Source organism: Protopterus annectens, chromosome 1.part0 (genome assembly GCF_019279795.1).
Source record: "Protopterus annectens isolate FY-2018-M chromosome 1.part0, PAN1.0, whole genome shotgun sequence".
Classification (NCBI taxonomy): domain Eukaryota; kingdom Metazoa; phylum Chordata; order Ceratodontiformes; family Protopteridae; genus Protopterus; species Protopterus annectens.
This window is the reverse complement of record NC_056725.1, coordinates 890,154,393-890,175,627: the sequence shown is the minus strand read 5'-3', so window position 1 is coordinate 890,175,627 and position 21,235 is coordinate 890,154,393. Positions and strand designations below refer to the sequence as shown.

Here is a 21,235-nt window from a genome sequence, read left to right as displayed (position 1 = left end):
ATGGAAATTAGAGATTGCTGCCAACTGGACCTTAACTGTGGAAGCAGAAGAACCAGAGAGAAAAATTTCAGCAAGAAAGTCCAAGACCGATTGAATAGGGGCAGTAAAAGGATCTATGTTCTTAGACTTTGCCCAAAAAGAGAAACGTTTCCACTTACTAGAGTAAATCCTCCTAGTAGAGGACTTTAGAGAAGCTACTATTATATCTCTAATGGGGTTAGAGATCATAGGAAGCCTGGCTAATGAAGGAAGTGGAGCAACCAAGCAGTGAGGTTGAGGGAACGAATTGATCGGTGCAGTTGACCCGACTGGTGGGTCAGAAGATCTGGAATTGGATCCAGATGCCAAGGCTGCACCATGAGATGGCGATGAAGGAATGGGAACCAAATTTGTCGAGGCCAGTAAGGGGCAATGAGAATCATTTTGGCTCTCAAGACAGTAGCTTTCTGGAGTACTTGAGGTATCAATGGAAAAGGGGGAAAAGCATAAAGAAGTCCCCGGGGCCAATCTTGGGTAAGAGCGTCTCTGGGGGGATGGCCTGGAAGTGGAAAGAGAGAGAAGAAGTGTGGGCATTTGCTGTTTTGGGGAGTAGCAAAAAGATCGCAGCATGGGCGGCCCCACTTCTGAAAAATCTCCTCCACTATGGAAAGTTTGAGAGACCACTCGTGAGGCATGAGAATAGCTCTGCTCAATCTGTCCGCTATTATGTTGGTTCTCCCGGGGATATGCGTTGCTACCAGAAACCGATGAGAGGAGATCGCCCATTGCCAAAGTCTGAGAGCTTCTCGACACAAGGGATAGGACTTGGTTCCGCCCTGCTTGTTGATGTACCACACCACAGACATGTTGTCCGTGTGAACTGCAATAGTTCCTAAGGGAAGAAAGTTGTTGAGGGCTTGCAACGTTAAAAGCACTGCTCTCATCTCTAGGACATTTATGTGCAGGTGGTACTCGAACGGTTGCCACGTGCCATGAACCATCCTGCCCTGATAATGCCCCCCCACCCGATCAGGGAGGCATCCGAAGTGACCGTGGCTACCGGGGCCGGAAGGACAAACGGTCTGCCCTGATGGACTAGGGGAGAAGAAGTCCACCAGGATAGATGGCTCTTGCAGGTTTGTGTCACCAGGATCTTGTGACGCATGGGGAGCTGCTGGTAGGACCATTGAGTGAACAACATCCATTGTAGGAGGCGCATGTAAAAATGGGCCAGAAGGAGAAGTGTGATGGCAGCTGCCATGAGGCCCAGCACTTTCAGGACCAACCTGGCTTGTACCTTTTTGCTGGATAGGATGATCCAAATGTGGTTTTGGATATCTAGGATTCTTTGACTTGTAAGGTTTGCTGACATCTGAGTAGTGTCTAGATTTGCGCCTATAAAGACAATAGATTGGTAGGGTGATAAGGAAGACTTTTGAAAGTTGATTGAAATTCCTAATTGACCACAGAGACGTAGAGTATAATCTCTGGCTTGGAGAAGTTGATGCCTGGTGGTGGCTAATAGGAGCCAGTCGTCTAGATACGGAAACACCTGGAATCCTTGACGTCTCAGGTGAGCCGTGACCACTGCCATGCATTTGGTGAACACTCTGGGGGCTGTAGTGAGACCAAAGGGCAGGGCTCTGAATTAAAAATGACTGGTCCCCAGCCAAAAGCGGAGGAACCTTCTGGAGCGTCTGTGGATTTTTATGTGATAGTACGCATCCTGAAGGTCTATGGAGCACATCCAGTTGTTTTTGCCCAGGAAGGGCAAAGGCCCAGGAAGGGCAAAATCGATTGAAGTGTGACCATCCGAAATCTTGTCTTTTTGACAGACTTGTTCAGTCTGCTGAGGTCTAATATTGGTCTCCAGTCTCCCGTCTTTTTGGGAACCAAAAAGAACCTTGAGTAGATTCCGGATTCTAATTGATCTGTTGGAACTGGTTGAATGGCCCTTTTTCTTAGAAGCTTTGATACCTCTAGCTTCGCAATCTCCCTTAGACCGGGTGGAACGTCTGGAAGGGAGCCTTTTTGAGGGAAGGGGCTTTGCTCGAAGGGGATTTTGTAACCCTCGGATATGATCGACTGTACCCATCTGTCTTGAGAGAGGGAAAGCCAGGCTTCTGGGTACAGTGACAATCTCCCCCCGATTGCCTCCAAGGGTGGGCAGTCGGGCAACACCTCAGGGATGCTGGAAGGGCTTGTCAGAGAGAGGCTCTCTGTTGCCCTGGTTCTGCGGACCTCCTCTGCCCCTAGGGCAGCATCTGTTGTTATTACCCCCTCTGCCTCTGGGGGTAAATTGACCACGTGCGTCAGGCGTGACTCCCTGAGATTTCCAGAACCACATGTTCCCTCCCTTCTGACCTATGGGGTAAGGTCTAGAAGGGGTGGAGAAACGGACTCCTATAGCAGAAAGAGTCTTGCCGTCTTGTTCGCACCTGGTTAATGTGTCCTTCACCTGAGGCCCAAACAAAGTAGTGCCATCAAAGGGAGAATTTGTGAAGGATGCCTTAAAGGGGTCTGCGAAATAGCAAAGCCGCATCCAGGACTGACGTCTAAGAGCCACTCCTGTTCCTGCGGCTCTACTCGCCCCATCGGCTGCATAAGAAATGAGCCGCATGGAGGAGTTGGTAATGGAATTTAGGATTCCAAGCTGAGAGGCAATCTTCTCCTGAGCCCCAGCAGCTGACGGATCCTGTACTACCTCACCCAATTCTTTGAGGATGTCTCTTTGAAGTCGGGTGAAGTGAAATAAATAATTCAGCGAATGCATAGCAAAGGTCGCTGAGGAAAACATCCGCTTACCATACCTGTCCATGGTCCTAGACTCCTTGTTAGGAGGATGGACTGGTATGGAAGGATCTGCAAGTTACTTTTTGGTGGCGGCTGCCACCACCATGGCATCAACTGGAACACCTTTCGTAAGAAACTGTTTCTCAGTGGGGGCCGTGATAAATTTAGAAGGCCTCCTGGGGACTGGTTCCACAGAATCAGGAGATGCCCACGCCTTTTGAGCTATCACGTCCATGAGGGGGTCGAAAGGTGGAGACACCCAGGAGGTGGAGGGTTGAGATCCAAAAGCCTCCAGGTATACCGACTCATCCTCAGAGGGATTAATGGAGGGCCAGTTTCCCCTCTGTTTTAGGAGTTCTAGGATGTCTGAAAAGGAGACATCCTCAGAGGGGGATCTTGGGAACCCCTCCGACTCATCTAAGTCAGTATCTGATGTCGTAGACTCAGGGGAGTCTAAGTGCTTCCTCTTGCAGGTCCTCTTACGCGGGGGCTCTCCTGAAGGATCAGGAGAAACCTCGGAACAGGAAGTTCTTCCCAGTGGGGAAACCTGGGGCGATGGATCTCTGGGTCCGGGAGAAAGAGAGTGGGAAGAGACATCTACAGGCACCGTAGAGGGAGGAGCTAAAGGAACCGACTGTTGACTAAGCTCGGGGGCTAGCACACTCCTCATCACCTCGAAGGCTCCCCTCCCAGGGAGGGCCGAGAGACCTCGCTCCGAAGAAACAAGGACTCCCTGCCCCACCAAAAGGGAAGGCTCCAAAGCAGATGTCGGCGCCGAGCTCACCAAGGCCGAAGCCCCGAGAGGGAGAGCAGGGTCGGACAAGGGTCCGATGCAACTCGCCCCCTCAGAACCGACCAGGGAAACCCGATGACCGGATCCCTCCAAAGAAGGTCTCGAGGAGGAGATAGGAGTCGAAGATGACGGAGCCGAAAGGTGTGGAATCGGCTCCAAAGCCACAACAGTCACGGTACCAATAATCTCTGGCTCCGAGCTCTGAAGGAGAGTCGAAGGAGGAATCTCAGGAGGGTTTGGAATAGCGATCGTCTGCTGAGACGGGCTATGGAGCATCTGGGCCAATGCCTGTGATTTTAGTAGTCTACTCACCACTCTCTCCAAGTCGTGGTCTGAAAGTCCGGAAGACCTTGACGATCGGCTCCGATGGCTCCGTTCCGAAAGTAACGGGGAGGCTGGAGCCGAGTGGATAGACTCCAGTGAAGGAGATCTAGACCTCTTCCTCGACGGAGCCATCGGAGCCGACGAATCTTCGGTCCCAGTTGGAGCCAACAGCTTGTCGGCTCCAAGCTGAGGTAGAGAGGTCTCGGCTCCAGCCGGAGCCAAAACATGCTTCGAAGCTAGGGTATCGGCTCCAGCCGGAGCCGACATGGATGCCGAAGCCAGGGTATCGGTGCCGATCGGCGCCGATACAGAAACTTCCAAGGAGGAAGGATCGGCTCCAGATGGAGCCAATATCGACTCTGGAGGAGTCGGAACCAAGGCCACAGACTTGGACACCGAAGTCTGGGTCTTGGGTGGCTTAGAGGGCTTCCCCGAACCGACCTTAGCCGGGGAGCTCTCAGGCTTAAGGAGACCCCTGAGGATCAACTTATTTCTATGCTCCTGCAGGACTCTCTGGCTGAAAGAATGACAAATAGCACAGGAGTCCTGCAGGTGTAGGGGTCCCAAGCAATAAATACAAGAAGTGTGACCATCTGTCAGAGACATCTTCTGACAGCACGAGTCACACTTCTTAAAACCTGAGACCCTAGTGTCTTTTGACATGATTGAGTTTAAACACAATCACACACACACTCAGTCCTTAAATACACTAATTAAACAAAAACACAGACACACCTAACAAAAAATCCTGACAGGAATTGTTTAGGAGGGGAAGGCCTAAGGCCTGACTAACAGAAAATTATAAAGGGATCGAGAAAAACTGAAGGGAATAGGGTCTAAGTGAATCGAGGACTATCGACTATAAAAGGGAATAAAATATTTTTAAGCTGGGGTAGTTAAATCTCTGAAAAGAGTAATGAAAATTCACTTACCAGGAGCTGGTAAAAAAGCGTGACTTCATGAGCGAAGCGGCAAATGAGATCTGGGTAATTACCGCCTTGCATCATGGGATATAGGGCTGCCTCGAGCTGGTAAAAGTGATTCTCGAGCTTAGCAAGTGCCGAGTCGGAGCCGAGGATCGGCTCCGAACCCATCCAGCAAGAATGAAGGTGACATTGACAACTTAGCATTCCCAGGTTTAATGATCAAAGAGACATTTCTGTGATTTACCCTCCTTTTTTCTCCACCTTTACAGAGAAACAGGTTGATCTTGGCATTTGGACATTCAGTCAGGCACCTACTGATCAATTATTCATTTTTATACATTCCATTTAGTTTAACATTCAATATGTTATGAGTCTAAACTCATTCAGTAGTAACATTTATATGACTTTAGATCCCAAATAACTAAACAATATAACAAGAAAAGTTATAATATTATATAGTACTCTTATTGCTTCTCTACATCTGCTTGATGTCTAATTTGTTAAGGGATATCTCCATCATTATGTTTTCTCCATGTTTCTTTTGCCAGCTGTTTGCTGTATTATATTTGATCTGCATCATCACACTTCATGAGCATACAGTGCTCACCCCTTCAGGTTGTTTCTCCTTTCCCCATGGTTATGTGAGAGTAGACTTGGTATATTTAATTAATGGTGGTATGGGGCAAAGTTTCCCACGTGGAGCTGCAGCACAACTTGCCCATTTATGTTATCAGTCTCCCACTGTTCACTCAGTGGATGATTTTTTGATAGAACTTTGTTGACTGACATATGTTCAGCCATGTATAGTGTTCTGTAATCTTTTATAGATTAACCTGTGTAATCCATTATGTCTAATGTCTAGCCTTTTTGTATCTCCTGTGAACCTTTTGCTTGGCTCATTGTCCTGTCTATTTTATGCTTCAAGTCCAGAGAGTGGCTGAAAAGAGTTTACAACCCAGCTCACTCCACATCCATTAACAAACAAATACAGTCTGTCCACTGAATATATTCTGGAATAGTTCTGCTCCATAAGGGAGGCCCTACTGCTGACCTGACAACTATAGATTTAGCAGCATCATTGCTTATTTGTAATGTAATGTTATGCCTCATTATGCACCTCATAAACAGGACATAGGGAACCTGTAATCTGCAGGCCATATTCTAATAGTAGGTCATGCTTATTAAGCTTGTTTAACTTCTTTGAAAAAGTCACAGTAACACTAGATGGGGTCATCTCCATGCACATAGCTTACCCCAACTTAGATAAGGCTTTTGACATTACATTCTACTATAGCATCATTGACAAATGGATTATACTTCTCATAAATCTTGATGCAATGTACTGGATTGTTAAATAGCTTATTAATAGGCAACATTCTATTACAGGTAACTGCACATGTCCTCCAAGAAACATGTCACCATTGGTGTACCCCAGGGATCTTTTTGAGACTACATCCATCAAACCCCCTTGACTAATTGAATAGAGGCTAAAGTCCTGGTGATTTATGTGCCCCAACAAGAAGGGGTCATCTCCTGAACTTTCTGCAGTGTAATAATAGCTATATCATACATTACTTAGCCTGGATAGAAAAAAACCCACAGGGATGGCAGAGATGAGATATTTGTATTGTGCTTATATAGTCTTTAGCATAACTATAGCTTAACTGTTAGTAGTACTGATGTGAATTTGCTGAATGTATGACTGTATAATGTCACTTTTTAACTGTAACTGTACTGTAACTTTTTCCCCTCTGAATACAACTTTCCACTGCACTATAACTATGCTTGATAGGTGGGTCAGTGCTGGAAAGGCACTCTAAACCAGCACACCCACCTGAACAAAAACATCAATAAATAAATGAATGAATATAACAAAGATCACAAGGCTAAAGAGGTGCAGTAATATATCAACTAATTTCACACTTGTCGAATGTCACTGCTCACTAGTCATAGAATTGTAAATGCCCTCCAAAAACAACTCCAACAATTTATTTCACAGCAGCATGATCCCCAGTGACCAAAATGACTGCAACTTAATTTTCACCATTAACTTCAACAAAAACTATCGCAATTGGAAAATGGAATAATTTATCTGTATAGTCCATAACAGGATCAGCCTTAGTTTGACCCACTTCATTGAAGAACCCATTGGACTTTCTAACAATACAGTCTTATAACTGTTAGATAAATATGTCCCTGCAAGGTTAATCAGAATCAAATCCTCATTTCCACCAAGGATAGATGGGGCCACCTGCAGTCTATAAAATGCTGGGCCAGGGCTAAGAAGACATACAAATCACAATACTTCATGGAATCACATATACTATAGAAAGACATAAAAAACAAATGCCAACAACTAGGACAGGCTAAACGAACCCAGTAACCTTCTGAAAACAAAAAACTGCAACAAACTCATTGGTAAAACTCAGTAAACAGGTATTGCCCAATTAAATCTGCACAACTACAAAGACATGGCAAACATTCATTTGCCCATCAGTTCAAATAAAAGATGAAAATGTTCTCCTAGTCCTACCATCCAGGAAAGAGTCCAGACAGCAGACCTAGCTCTTCTACTCTCCACTTTCACTTAAAACCTGTAACTGTCAAATGCTTAACAAAATAAAGGTCATAGCTAATCCTGTGAGTATCAACAAACACCCGCATTCTTATAACAAATCTCAGCTACTGTAGCCCATTGTAGCCCATTGACTTTAATAATTGAACACAGGCCCCATTTTCCCACCATCAAGAAACAAGACAAAATCATCCCACTCTTTAAGAGTGGTGACAAACAGAAAACTGAAAATTATAGACCTATATAGCCTAAAAAAAAAAAAACTAGAAAAAATGTACATGGTCATATTAAGAGATTTCTTACCATCACATATGTAATCACTACTATTCAGCATGTTAGGCCTGGTTACAGTACCAGAGCACTAGTCAAAATGGTACAGCTCCTTGGCTTCCAATCAAATAGGGTCTTAATTGCAGAAGCCATTTTTATAGACTTCTCAAAGGCCTTTGATAAAGTAAATCTTAGTATTCCCAATACACTGACTGAAAGCCATCAGCTGCTTCCTAAATGTTTTGGACTCATTTAAGTCCTAAATATCAGGCATGCCAAACAGTCAGCCTAGTTCTTTCAGCTGTTGCATCAGGGTACCACAAGACTCTATCCAAGGCCCTGTTCACTGCTCCAAGTTTATCAGCAGCATATATCTACACAGTATGAAAATGATTCTACCACCTTATGTAGTGACAGGGATTTAGATGCAGCAATCCATTGGCACAATACCTGCCTGGCTAACAAGACTGCAGTTTAATTATAAATGAGATAAAAACTAAAATTATGCTTTTTGGATAGATTAAACAGCAAATGCAATCCAAAATAAATAAAAATAAACTAGTGCAGTAAAGGTTGTCAAATACTATAAATATCTTCATCTTACCACTGGCAAAAGTTACTTTCTCTGATCAGACCAACACCGGTATAACAGACCGTAACAAAAAACAACACTGTGATATTGTCTGTAAATACCTTGAGAGGTCCTGGGGGAAAAAAAAGAGGATGAAAAGCCTGAACAGCCAGCAGAAGAGCTCTCCCTGGTGTCATCTAGTGCTCCTCTCTGCTTTGCCATGAAGCCTGCCCTCCTCATGGATATTCCCTCATCCCTCTCACCCTGTCCTTAATTTGTCAGAACACATCTGCTGTTGCCTCTTATAGCCATACATTTTAACTGTTCACATTTTTGCAGAATGCCCAGATTTTATCCGCATAGCTTTTTTCTCATACAGAGTTATTTTTCTGTTAAACCATTGAGGATCGCAGGCTATATAAATGACATACCTTTTAGTTACAGCATTCATATCTTTCAGTAAATGCATGCTAATGCAAAAACTGTTACTCTAACAACATTCTTTGTGTATAAGAGGAGTAATTAAAATCCATCCCTAGTGGTAGGATTTTGTCCTCTAATTGTTTCTGGATTTGTCAAGATTTCTTGTGACTTGAGGCTGACAGGTATGATTATAGGTGTCCTGTCTCCTCCTTTGTAACTCACAAACTAATGCAGTCCTTACATAATACCATAGCTCCTCATTATATTTGTAAAAACATTCTGCTAGTGTACTCCCCCACTCTTGCAGGATTTGCTGATTATATAAACGAGATCATGCAGGTATATAAGCACCCCCCCACACATGCATTCATGCATCAACACACACACACACACACACACACACACACACACACACACACACACACACACACACACACACACACACACACACACACACACTCTCAACAAATCCTAATTTGCAATATGTTCGCTGCATTACCAGTATATGAATGCTGTTATTGCACTTCTGGTCAGAACTGAAGTGCTTTAAAGCTCCATGTATGTGACATGTATATACTGTAGCAGGAGTTTGCTACAAATGGCAAAAAATGTGGAAGTCAACACCACACTATGCATGAACTGTGAAACAGCCTCTGCACATGCAATTTCAAACTTTTAATAAACAGAAGATATAATTTTTTGCAGGGTGGCAAGCCCCCTCCACACCCACACAACCCATGCTAATTGTATATGCTAACTCTGAGATTGCACCGTCCCTGGGAATGGGAATATTCCCTTTCCCAGAGATTGTCAATCTTACACACCTCACACCTGTCAATCAATTGTCTAGTCGAACATATGCAGTTGACTAGACAGATATCAAAATTACACACACTCAAGAACTCACACACATATACATACATATATATATATATATATATATACATATACATATATATATATATATATATATATATATATATATGTATATAGATTCATAGGTAGGTACTAGGCTATTGGCCCTAGGGCCTATATAAGCCTAGCAAAAAGGTACCCTGGCTTTCGCTACCCAAGAAAATTATTTTCCTGTGCCACTGTTGAGCAGAGCCACAGAAGTAATCCCCGGGGTGAATTTCCTATCTCCCATCCAATCATCAAGATTTTTCTTGAAGAGTGCTAATGAGGAGCTTTGTTTGATATAGATAGGTAGTTTGTTCCAGAGTATGAGAAGTCTCTGGCACAGGAATCTATTCCTCCAGCATGTTCTGTTTATTGTGGTGACAAGGTTTAGGTCGCTAGAGCGTGTAGCTCATAGGGATTGGGATTTCTTCAAGTGGAGCATATATAAAACCTATGGGTTTGACATAGCTTTGTGTGTTAAGCAGAGATCACCTCTGAGTAGGTGATATGTGATGGAGTAAAGCTGTGTTTTTTTGAGACGGTCTGCGAAGAGCATCTGTTTGAGGCCGATAATCCTCTTTGTGAGGTATTTCTGTGGCCTTTCCAGTTTTTGTAGATGTCTTGTGAGGTACATACCAAAAGGGGCATTGTACTCTAGAATGGGTCTAATGAGTGACGAGTAGAGGGGAAGAATGACCTCTTTTTTCTTGGATGAGAAACCTTTTGTGATGAGGTGTGCCACGTAGAAGGATTTCCTGACTACTGGGCGATGTGATTATCAAAGGAGAGACTACTGTCTACCTGTGTCCCAAGGTCTCTTATCACACTTTCAATGTTAAGTAGACTACCGCCTATGTGGTAGTTCATGGGTACAGAATTTTTACCAAAAGGGATGACAATGCACTTTTTGGCATTGAGCTTGAGGCCATGGTTTTGACACCAGGCGTCTGTCTCAGTGAGGTCATTTTGTAGGATGTCCACATCTTTTGGAGTTTTGATTATGGCTCCAAGTTTGCAGTCATCTGTGAACTTCATTAGCCAAGGACCTTCTGTGTTGGCCTGTACTTCAGAGAAGTAGATACCAAACAGGAGAGGACCCAGGACTGAACCCTGTGGTACTCCACTTGTCACTGGCCTGAAGTTGGATTTGGAGTCTGCTACTTTCACAATGTGGGTTCTGTCAGTGAGCCAGTTGGCAACCCATCTTGTGACATAGGGATTTATACCTAGTTTAGTGAGTTTATCTATAATTCCAGAGTGGGGGATGGTGTCGAAAGCCTTGGCAAGATCTAGATAGGCTGTGTGAACCACCTTACCCTCATCTACGGCTTTGGTGACTGCTTCAAAGAAGTCTATCAGGTTTAGGAGACATGATCTGCCTTTTACAAACCCGAACTGGGCGAGGTCTTGAATTTGGAGATTACCAATGTCATTGTTTATAAGTTCCATGATGATACGTTCCATAGCCTTGCAGACCAGGCTTGTTAGGCTAATGGGGCTGTAGTTTCTGGGGTCTGTGTGGCTCCCCCTTTGTGGAGTGGGATAACTGTCACTGTGTGCCATTCAGTGGACACATAGCCTGAGGTGAGGCTATGATTGAACATGGTACTTAGGTGGGGTGCCAGTTCATTCTGTAGTTCATGTAGAACACATCCTGGATGTTGTCAGGTCCCATGGATGCTGTGTTTTTGGCTTTGGATAGTTTGTTTCTTACCTGTGTAGCCATGATTACAGGAACTTTTCATTCTTCTGGTATAGGGATGGGCCCTTTAGAGGATGACAGGGGGTAAAGTTAGCACTGACCCTGTCTGCCAGGATGTTGGCAATATCAGTTGGTTCTGTATATTTAGTGCCATTGTGCTGTAACTCAGAGCAGATCTGAGTGTTGCCATTGAGATTCTTGACATAGCTATAGAATGCTTTGTGGTTGTCTTTAGAGTCAGTGGCGATTTTGTTTTCATAACTAGCTTTGGACGATTTTATGAGGAATCACAGCTTCTTACTGAGGCTGACCAGGGAGTTCCTCCAATCATGGGATTTTACTCTTTTTTGCAACAGTTTCTTTCTTCTGTTGTAGAGTTTGTTTATGGCAGGGGACCACCAGATTGGCTTCCTTTTTTTGGAGGATAGCATCTTGGTTCTATTAGGGATTGCACGATCCATGCACTCGTGTAAGTGCTTATAAAGTGCATTTGTGTAGGATTCAGCAGTCATACCTCTATTGTCCATCAGCATGGGTGTCATAAAGTTTGCCACTTCTGTCTTAAGAAGCGTGAAGTTGGCTTTGGAGAAATTTTTTACTGTGGTTTCCCTAATGGGGGGTGGGGGAGGGATGTGGATGTCTAGGTTGATTAGCTTGTGGTCGGATCTGACCAACGAGGAATTGACCTGTGGTGTGAAGCACCAGTTGCCCATGTTGCTAATAACCAGGTCTAGGATATTGCTGCCCCTGGTGGGGGTGTGGATAAGTTGATCCAAGGCATTGGAATTTATGAATTCCAGAAAACGTTGAGCATAAGAGTTGGTACATGAGTAGTTTTCCCAGTTAATGGTAGGGTAGTTGAAATCGCCCATTATTAGGGTGTTAGGTTGTACCCTAATATTTTCCAGTGTATCAAGAAATAAGGAGTGGGAATCCTGGGGCATGGTGGGGGATCTACAGCAAGCTACAATTTGGATTGCGGTCTTGCCCAGAGTTAGTTGCACTTGGATAATCTCAGATGCATTATGCTGAGCAACTAGCCTGGAGGTGTGGATATCCTTAATGAATATGGACACACCTCTGCCTTTAGTGTTTTGGTCCAGGTTAGGTGGCCGAATGGTGTGGTATGAATTATAGCCTGGTAATGCAGGGGTACTCTCTGGAGCCTTGAACCAGGTCTCTGTCACTGCACAGATGTCGATGTTCTCCATTTTAAGGAATATATACACATATATATATATATATATATATATATATATATGTGTGTGTGTGTGTGTGTGTGTGTGTGTGTGTGTGTGTGTGTGTGTGTGTGTGCATCTATCTAGCTAGCTATATATATATATATATATATATATATATATATATATATATATGCATATATATATATATATATATATATATATATATATATATATATATATATATATATATATTGGTCTGTATTACAGTGTCAAAAGATGAGTTCACAGAACACATCTTTACTGACATGTAAATATCGACCTTTCCAAATGCTGAATGGCCACTTCAGCAAATTTTTTCCCAGGGGAAAAAATCGCTCGGCCATACACAAACAAACCAAACTTTCAAACCCTACATAGTGGGGGGCTTTGCACCCACAGCCCCCTAACTAAATATACCAACTCCTAGATTGCACTACAGTGGGGAAAAGGGCAAATCCCTGATGACAGCTGAGCAATTTTTTCCCCTGGGAAAAAATTTTTTGGCAATAAGGTCGTTCAGTTATTGGAGATCTTGTTTTGGCGATTTTTTTTTGGGTAAGTGGGTTTTCATTAATTTGAAGTAGACCCATATATTTATATATGTATGCATGTATATAAAAGTATATGGTTATTTCCAAAAAAAAACTACTCAATTCATTTAAATGACATCTCATAGATTTAAAATGTTCAAAAACAGAATCATGAAACAAAGCATTCAAACGATAAAACAAGTGTTACTTTGCCGGCAGGCTCCAAAAATCTGTAGGTCTAACATCAGGCCAGTTGTTTTTTTTTTTGCAGCTGCCCTGTATGCATTCATGTAAGGACTGTTATAATCATGAGGCAGGCAGATCTATAACATACATTATATTCATTACTTACTCCCCTTCTCCATCCTGTCCGCTTCCCTCTTCTACTAACCCTCAATATCCTACCATTGATCCCTCCTGTCTACTTCCTTCTCTTCCTAAGCCTTATAGACCTACCATTGAACCAAGCAAGACATTCAGGTACTCTTGCAGCCTACCTTAATATCATACCACCACTTATATCTGCAAAGGTATCCACCAACTTTGCTGATTCCTGCAACAGGACTCATATAGCCTATTGCTCAGCTATTACACTTCCTAAACGTGTGAAAAGTTTAAGTACCTAGTCTCTACTTAATTCCTATATCTGCTTTGTACCCACTGCATGAAGTGTCCAATACAATTTTTGCTAGCTGAAAACTACATCTATGGAATGTTTTCATGTATATACTCTGTATTGCTTGTATAATATCTTTGATTTGAGAATGATTATTTATGTACTTTTGTTTCATCAATTGTATAAGCTTCCAATAATATGTACTAAATGTCTTTATTAATGTAAATTCTGTATTGTATGTGAAATGTCTTATATGTGGAGCTTTTCTCTCCAGGACTCCACTGAAATTGAGCACTTCTGGCCCAGCTGGACCATCCCAGTAAACAAATTCAAATAGATAAATAAATAAATAAATTCAAAATGTTATATTTATTTATCCTTTGTTTATTAGGTAGTGTTTATAGTACTAAGAGAAATTTGGCCAGGACATCAGGAAACTTCCCCTTCTTTTTTTGATTGGTGCTGTGGGATCTTTTACATCCACCTGAGCTACGATGGGAATATGCCAAGTGCATTCATGGATGTGAAAATTTAAATTATTATGAAAGACTAAAATATCTGAACTTGTACAGTGTCTCTTACAGATATCTATGAGTAGATCTTATTCAGGTATATAGGGCATTTAGGGACAACTACCTCTGGGAATGTTTGGGGTTATTAAAAAGTACTGGAGAATCATCAAGATTCTATAGGAATGTACTATTTGGTTCTCTGACAGAGTAGCTGATGCATGGAACAACTATGAAATTACATTAAAACAAGTAGTAGTTTAGATATTTTTAAGAACAGCCTGGACTCTTATTATGGGAACAACTCTTTAGGTATATTGGCAAGCTAAAAGGGCAGTAATGTCTGTGCTTGAAATATTTGTGTGTATGTATGTATGTATGCACCACCATCTCAAGCAGATGGAACCTTGGTATAACATCTTATGCGAATGAATTATTTTGTCTGTAATAATTGTAATAGCTATAACAGCACCACAAAATGTATCACACCTTATAGAGACATCATGGTGGCTTAGTGCTTAAGATCATTGTCTTATATAAAGATAAATATCTTGCCAACCAGGACAAGGCCTCAGATGCAGATGGTGAAGCCTTGTAATTGTGCCATGGGAGCAAACTCTGGAAACAGTTGCAATCTGCCTTCAGACAATCTCAATCTCAAAATAGTTTCAAAAAATATCTCCACATTCATCTTCTTAATGCTAAATTCTGCTTCTGCTATTCCTCCTCTGGTTCATAGGTCTGTAGGCCTTTTTAAGCCTAGCCATGCATCCCAAATCTCTAACAAGTTCTGGTGCCCTTGATAAGTGTAAGCAGGGGCTTGTGAAGTGAAACATTAACAGGCAGAGTCCTGGGAAATAAACCATTTGTAGGCTGCTCTGTCACTAAGACACAATAGAAAAGTCTTCATGGGTTCTGTTTAAGCAGCTTTATTTTATATAAACACATCACTATAGAGACTCACTGACTTTAACTTAGGTAACTTATATACAAACTAATAAGTGCGATCATGCATGCTCTCTCTCTGGCTGCTCCTTCAAAATAGCACTAGGGATTGCACATGTCTGGAATGTATACGTGCACATAGGGTCTATATTAGCTAACCAAACGCTTACGTAATTGAATTACATGTAAACGAACTATATAGAATAAATCTTATAAAGTTGAAGAGCTATAAATGCGAAAAATTTTTCATCGAAATGTTTTAGTTGGCCAAATATGTTGTATTCACATTTGCGTGTCTACGTAACAGTGCATACATGAAACTATAATCAATGTTTAGTAATGAAACAATAAAAGAGAAATAATATACGATGTATATTATATTTATGTGTATACCACATTGTATAACATATACAGTACAGTTTTTTTACAATGTTTTATGATATAAAACAAATATAAAAGTCTGAGTGACGTGCTTATGTTTGTTTTGCACATGCGCTAAATTCAACATGACTAACGAAACACTGCATACACCCGGAGTTATGGGAGAAGTCTATGATACGGTAAAATCACAGAAAGGCAGGGATATGCTAAATATCGATGGCTATCTGTTTAATTTAGAGAAAACAGTTAAGGAAAAACACTATTGGTGTTGTAAACTGAAAGCTAAAGACAGGTGTAAAGGTCAGGTAATAACTCAAAAATACACTGAAGGAGAAGTCCTGTTAAAATCTACGGGACATCACCATCCCCCAGATGTCACTGAAGTAGAAAAATATGTTGCCTGTGACAGTCTAAAGCAGAGTGCTAGAGTGTGTAGGGATACCCCTTCATTAGTGGTTGACGACGTTATAGCAAGTACATCTCTTGAAACAATATTGTCCTTGCCATCACGTAGATCCATGTTACAACAGGTGAATAAGGTGAGACGTAAGAATATTAAATGTTATACAAAGCTTTGTACAACCTTAGATAGTGTAGATCCTAGTAGCTGCAACCTTAAAGAGGGTACATTTCTGCAGAAATGGAAACTTGACATACATAATAATCTGCATGTCTTATTGTTTTCCACTCTTGAGAATCTGCATGATTTGAGTGAATCTAAAATGTGGTTAATGGATGGAGTGTTCCTCACTAAAGCATGTTTATGTAGACAGCTATACAGCATACATTCTGTGGTGACAGTAGGAGATAACACTAAATGTCTTCCATTGATGTTCTGTCTTATGTCTAAAACGTGTTTTAGGTCATACAACTTTATGTGGGACTGTCTGTTTGAGCTGTTAAATAATACTAAGCTAACCGTTACTGTACAATTTATTCTGTCAGATTTTGAGCTTGCAGCTATTAAAAGCGTTAAATATAACTTCAGTAACGTTATCAATAAAGGCTGTTTGTTCCACTTTGCTCTGACTGTATGGCATAGAGTGTAAATGCTAGGTCTAGCTACATTATATGGTAAATGCGTATCATTTCAGCTTTTTGTGAAAAAGCTAATAGCTCTAGCATTTCTAAATGTAGATGAAGTTATTCCTGCATTTCAAAATCTTTCTAAATCGTTCCCTATTTCGGGAAAGGAGTTAGTACAGTATTTCTCTGATGTATTTGTTCTCGGCAAACATCGTAAACAGCAGACCCACCTTAGTAATGTTGACAGGTTTCCACCTATGTTTTCTATACAGTTTTGGAATGTTTCGGATTTGAACAGGTTATGTTTACCCCAAACGCAGAACCATGTGGAGGGGTGGCATAGAAGAATTCGCTGTCTACTTGGTAGGAGAATATATGATATCCCTTGCGTTTTATCTGTATTGGTCAGGGAGCAAAACAAGGTGAATGAAACAAGAGTTAGGTTGTTGTCTGCAATACCACATTCGCCTTAAAAGGGAAAGACACTGGAGCGCTGCTACAGATTAGAAAGTGTCATAAAACATAAGGCTACCTACACGCAAGATGACTTTTTACAATCTGTGGCTATGTTATTGAAAGTGTAATGCAAGACCGTTACTTTTCAGTTGTGGATAATTTAAGTATTTGCTGTTATTACGAGGTGTATTGTAGGATTGTGTTTTATAATTTGTGTTACATTTCACAACAGGGAATTATTATTTTGTCACATATTGTGGTGAGTGGTTAGAAAGGTATTAGTTTATTACGTGCATAGCTTTTTTTCATGCACTGGGTGCTTCGGTGTTGGCCAAACAAAATATTTCGATTGTATGATTTTCGACAATTTAGCTTTTCTATTATATACGCTTTTGTTCTATATAGTTCGTTTACATGTAATTCGATTACGTAAGTGTTCAGTTAGCTAATATAGACCCTGCACATACAGCCTTGCATGCTCCTTAAAGATATAGCATACACACACTTGCACTCTGATCTACATTCTCCCTCTTTGAGAAATAGATCATACAATTGTTATGAGACTATTTGGCATGCAGAAATCACACGTAATCCTTAGTCATGCATAATTCAATACTAAATACACATGTATATACAATTAAGACCATGTTGCTGTGTAGTTCACACTAGGCTTAGATAATCATCCATAATGTGTGACATAAAACTGGAAATTAGATTTAGCAACTGGAACAGTTTCCACAAAATGGTTGACCTGTGGGATGCTCGAATCATTTACTGGAATGGAATCAGAATTTTGAACACATTCTGGTTTGGAAACAGTGTCTAATTCACTCTTAGATTTAGAGTCAGCATCACAGAAACAATGTTGTGATTGCAATGATGATGATGATTCTGGTACAGGACGAAGATGTCTGTGGTTCTTCCTATACTCCACACCCTCAGAGTCTACCAAGTAGAATCTCGACTCGGGGCAGATACCTGTAATCTGTCCTATTCGATCAAAACCTTTTGTTGTCTGAACTTGTACCATCTCTTCTTTCTTCAATGGATGAAGTAATCTGCTCTATCTGTCATAACTAGATTTCTGGATATTACGCTTCTTAAACAAATGAGCCTTGATGGTTTTATTGTTCTTAGGTTTAGGTTGCAACAAACTGGAAGAAATAGGTAGCATAGTTCTAGTTTGCCTGGAAAATCGTCTTTGAGCAGGTGAGCCAAGAATATCATCATGGGGTATGTTTTTGAGATTAAGTAGATTCAAGAACACATCAGTATTGTCACGCTTTGACATTTCAAGTAATTGCTTTGCACTGAGGATATTCAGGGCTACCGGTGACATGTATAAAGTCCCATTCTTTTGCAAATTTCTGAAACAACTGGCTAGTGAATTGAGTAACATTGTCAAAAAAGTTTGTGTAGACTACCATGAACTGAGAAATGATGTTTCAACTTAGTAATAACAGCAGTGGATGTTAGGTTAGGTAGTAGATCAATCCAAAATCAATTTGATTAAGAGTCTAGCAAAACTAAGTAGTGTTGATTGTTCCACTCAAAGATATCAGTTGCTACAGTAGACCAAGGTAGTTCAGGAACTGGACTTAGCTGAAGTGGTTCTCTTTGCAAATGTGGTTTAGTACTATTGCATACTGAACAAGAAGAAAATACTCTGTCAATGTCTTGTGGTAATGAAGGCCAAAATACTAATTTTCTAGCTCTTCTCATAGTGGATGTGGACGCTAGGTGACCACGATGCAAAATCTGGATATATTCTTCTTGTAAGGAAACAGGAACAACAATTTTAGGACCTTTGAAAATAAGCCATCTTCCATCAACAATTCGTCTCTGTAAGGAAAATATGTTTGCACTTCATGTGGTACACTAGATTGCTTTGACTGCCATCCAACATTAATATAGTGATTAAGCTTCTGTAAAACTTAATCAGTCTGAGTGTGATCTCTTAATTCATCAAGTCTGGTGGTGGAAAAATTATGCACTGACATCACATCAAAGTCAAAATTCTCTGCATCAAGCTGTTCTGTTGTATTTCTGGGTGATCTGGTTAAAGTATCAGCCAGATAGAGCAATTTGCCTTTTGTGTAGACCATTCTGAAATTGTACGTTTGCAATTTGAGCATCATTCTTTGTAATCTCACTGGAGTGGAATGCATAGACTTCTTTAGAATAGCAACTAGAAATTGGTGGTCAGTTTCAATCTGAATAGCTCAACCATAAATATAATCATGAAAGTTGGAACATACAAATACTATTGCCAAAAGTTCCTTCTCAATCTGAGCATACTGCATCTCAGTTTGGGTTAGTGTTCTATATGCATAGGCTACTGGTCTGCCCTCTTGAAGTACAACTGCACCAAGACCTAATTTTGAAGCATCACAGGAAAGAGTAACTGGTTTATTCACATAATAGTATCTTAACATAGGTAGGGTGGCAATTTTCTACTTGACATTTTCAAATGCCTTCTGGTGCTGTTCCAACCATGACCATGAAACATTTTGCATGTGAGCTCTCTTAAAGGTGCTGTCAACTCACTGAAATCTGGTATAAATTTGCCTAAATAGTTGACCATGTCCAGGAAATGCTGTAAAGCTTGTACATTATATGGTTCTGACATTTCAAGAATACCTGCTTGCTTGGTCATGTCTGGTCCCATGCCCATACTTGTAAACAAATGTCCTACATACGTAACTTCTGGAAGTCTGAATTTGTACTTCAGAGGATTGAGCTTCAAGTTTACTTCACATGCTCTGTCTTGAACTTTCTTGAGGTTTCTGTCATGCTCTGCTTCGCCATTACCTCCAACTAATAGATTGTCTACTATTATGGCACAAGTATAACCTGAAAAAATTTGCTCCATTGCACACTGAAAGACTTCACTTGCAGAATTTATTCCAAATGGAATCTGTATTTGCTAAACAGAGTACCAAAAGTAGTTAGAAATGAGGATTTGAGATCCAGCATCACTTGCCAAAACGAACTCTTTTCATCCAAAACAGAAAATACAGTGGCATTCAGTATTACAGTGCAACTTCTTCGACTGTGCACATTGGATGATATGTCTTTTTAATGCTTTGTTCAGATCTCTTGGGTCAATGCATATTCTGATTTCGTCTGAGCCTTTTTTATGAGCGGCTACTATGAACGGCATCCATTCAGTTGGTTCTGTGACTGGACAAATCACACCTTGATGCACCATTTTATCCAACTGATCCTTAACTTTATCTTGCATAGCTATCAGAACTCTTCTTGCTGGTCTGACTACTGGAATGACCTTTGGAATACACAACTGAAAGTTTGCCTAACGTCATCGAAAGCATAAGCATACTCTGAGAAAATGGCTTTGGAGAAATTAGAACTCAGAAATGCACTTGCATGATGAACTTCTTTAGCAAAAGAAATCAGATTCATTCTTAAACTATCTTTGAGACCCAGTAAAGATTGCACTGGTCTTTGGACTACATAGAATAACAAGTTGTAACAGTCTCAAACAAATAACATGAAAGCATCACTGAACCTTCAGTTTGAATTTCTTCACCTTCATAAGCAACAAGTCTCGCACTACTGGTTACATTGAGTTGTTCATTAGTTCTCACGCTACCAAATGTGTCTGCTGATATAACATTACACTTTGAACTAGTGTTTACTTTGAGCTCTGTGGATTTTCCATTAATCTGGACAGTATAAAACAGTTCACTTCTTGTTAATGTTCACTGCATCAACTCTTTCACCAAGCACTGATACACCATCTAGAAAGCTGACTGCTTTGACGCTACTTGATCAGCTTGCTTTTTAGTGAGACCTTTCTTTTCAATTGTGTGAGGCTTACTTGATTTACTTTATTTATTTATTTTACATTTGTTGACAGGGATAGTCCGACTGGATGCATGTCCATTTTCAGCGGAGGCCCGGGGAGAAAAGCTCCAAGGGTAAGCAGATACAGCATTACATAATACCAGCATTACATATTACAAACAGACTATTTACAGAGATTACATAAGTAAGCAAGTTAAACAAGTTCCACAGGTTACAGTTAATCCTGAGCACAATTCAGGATTAAATTAAATTACACAGTAAACTGGTTAACAGATTTTTACACATTCTAGAGAGAGTTAGCCAGGCTTGATACATTGACATAGCCAGTTAAGTGACAAATGTTGTTTGAGTCCAGTTTTAAATTGACCTAAGGTGGAAAGTAAGGTAATATCAGCTGGAAGAGAGTTCCAGGATCTACTTACAGAGTTTGCAAAGAGAGAGTCACCGGCTGTCTTATTAACTTTGCTA

The 21,235-nt window shown here is 41.0% G+C and overlaps 1 protein-coding gene across 1 annotated transcript in view; it reads left to right on the top strand.

Moving 5' to 3' along the window:
- The first annotated feature begins 3,690 nt into the window (after positions 1–3,690).
- The window catches only part of LOC122797536 (trace amine-associated receptor 4-like), a 131,098-nt gene continuing 113,553 nt past the window's right edge, over positions 3,691–21,235 (top strand). Inside the window, exon 1 of the mRNA XM_044066168.1 lies at positions 3,691–3,740. Within this exon, the coding sequence (XP_043922103.1) occupies positions 3,691–3,740 (50 nt within the window). The remainder of the gene's footprint in view (positions 3,741–21,235) is intronic.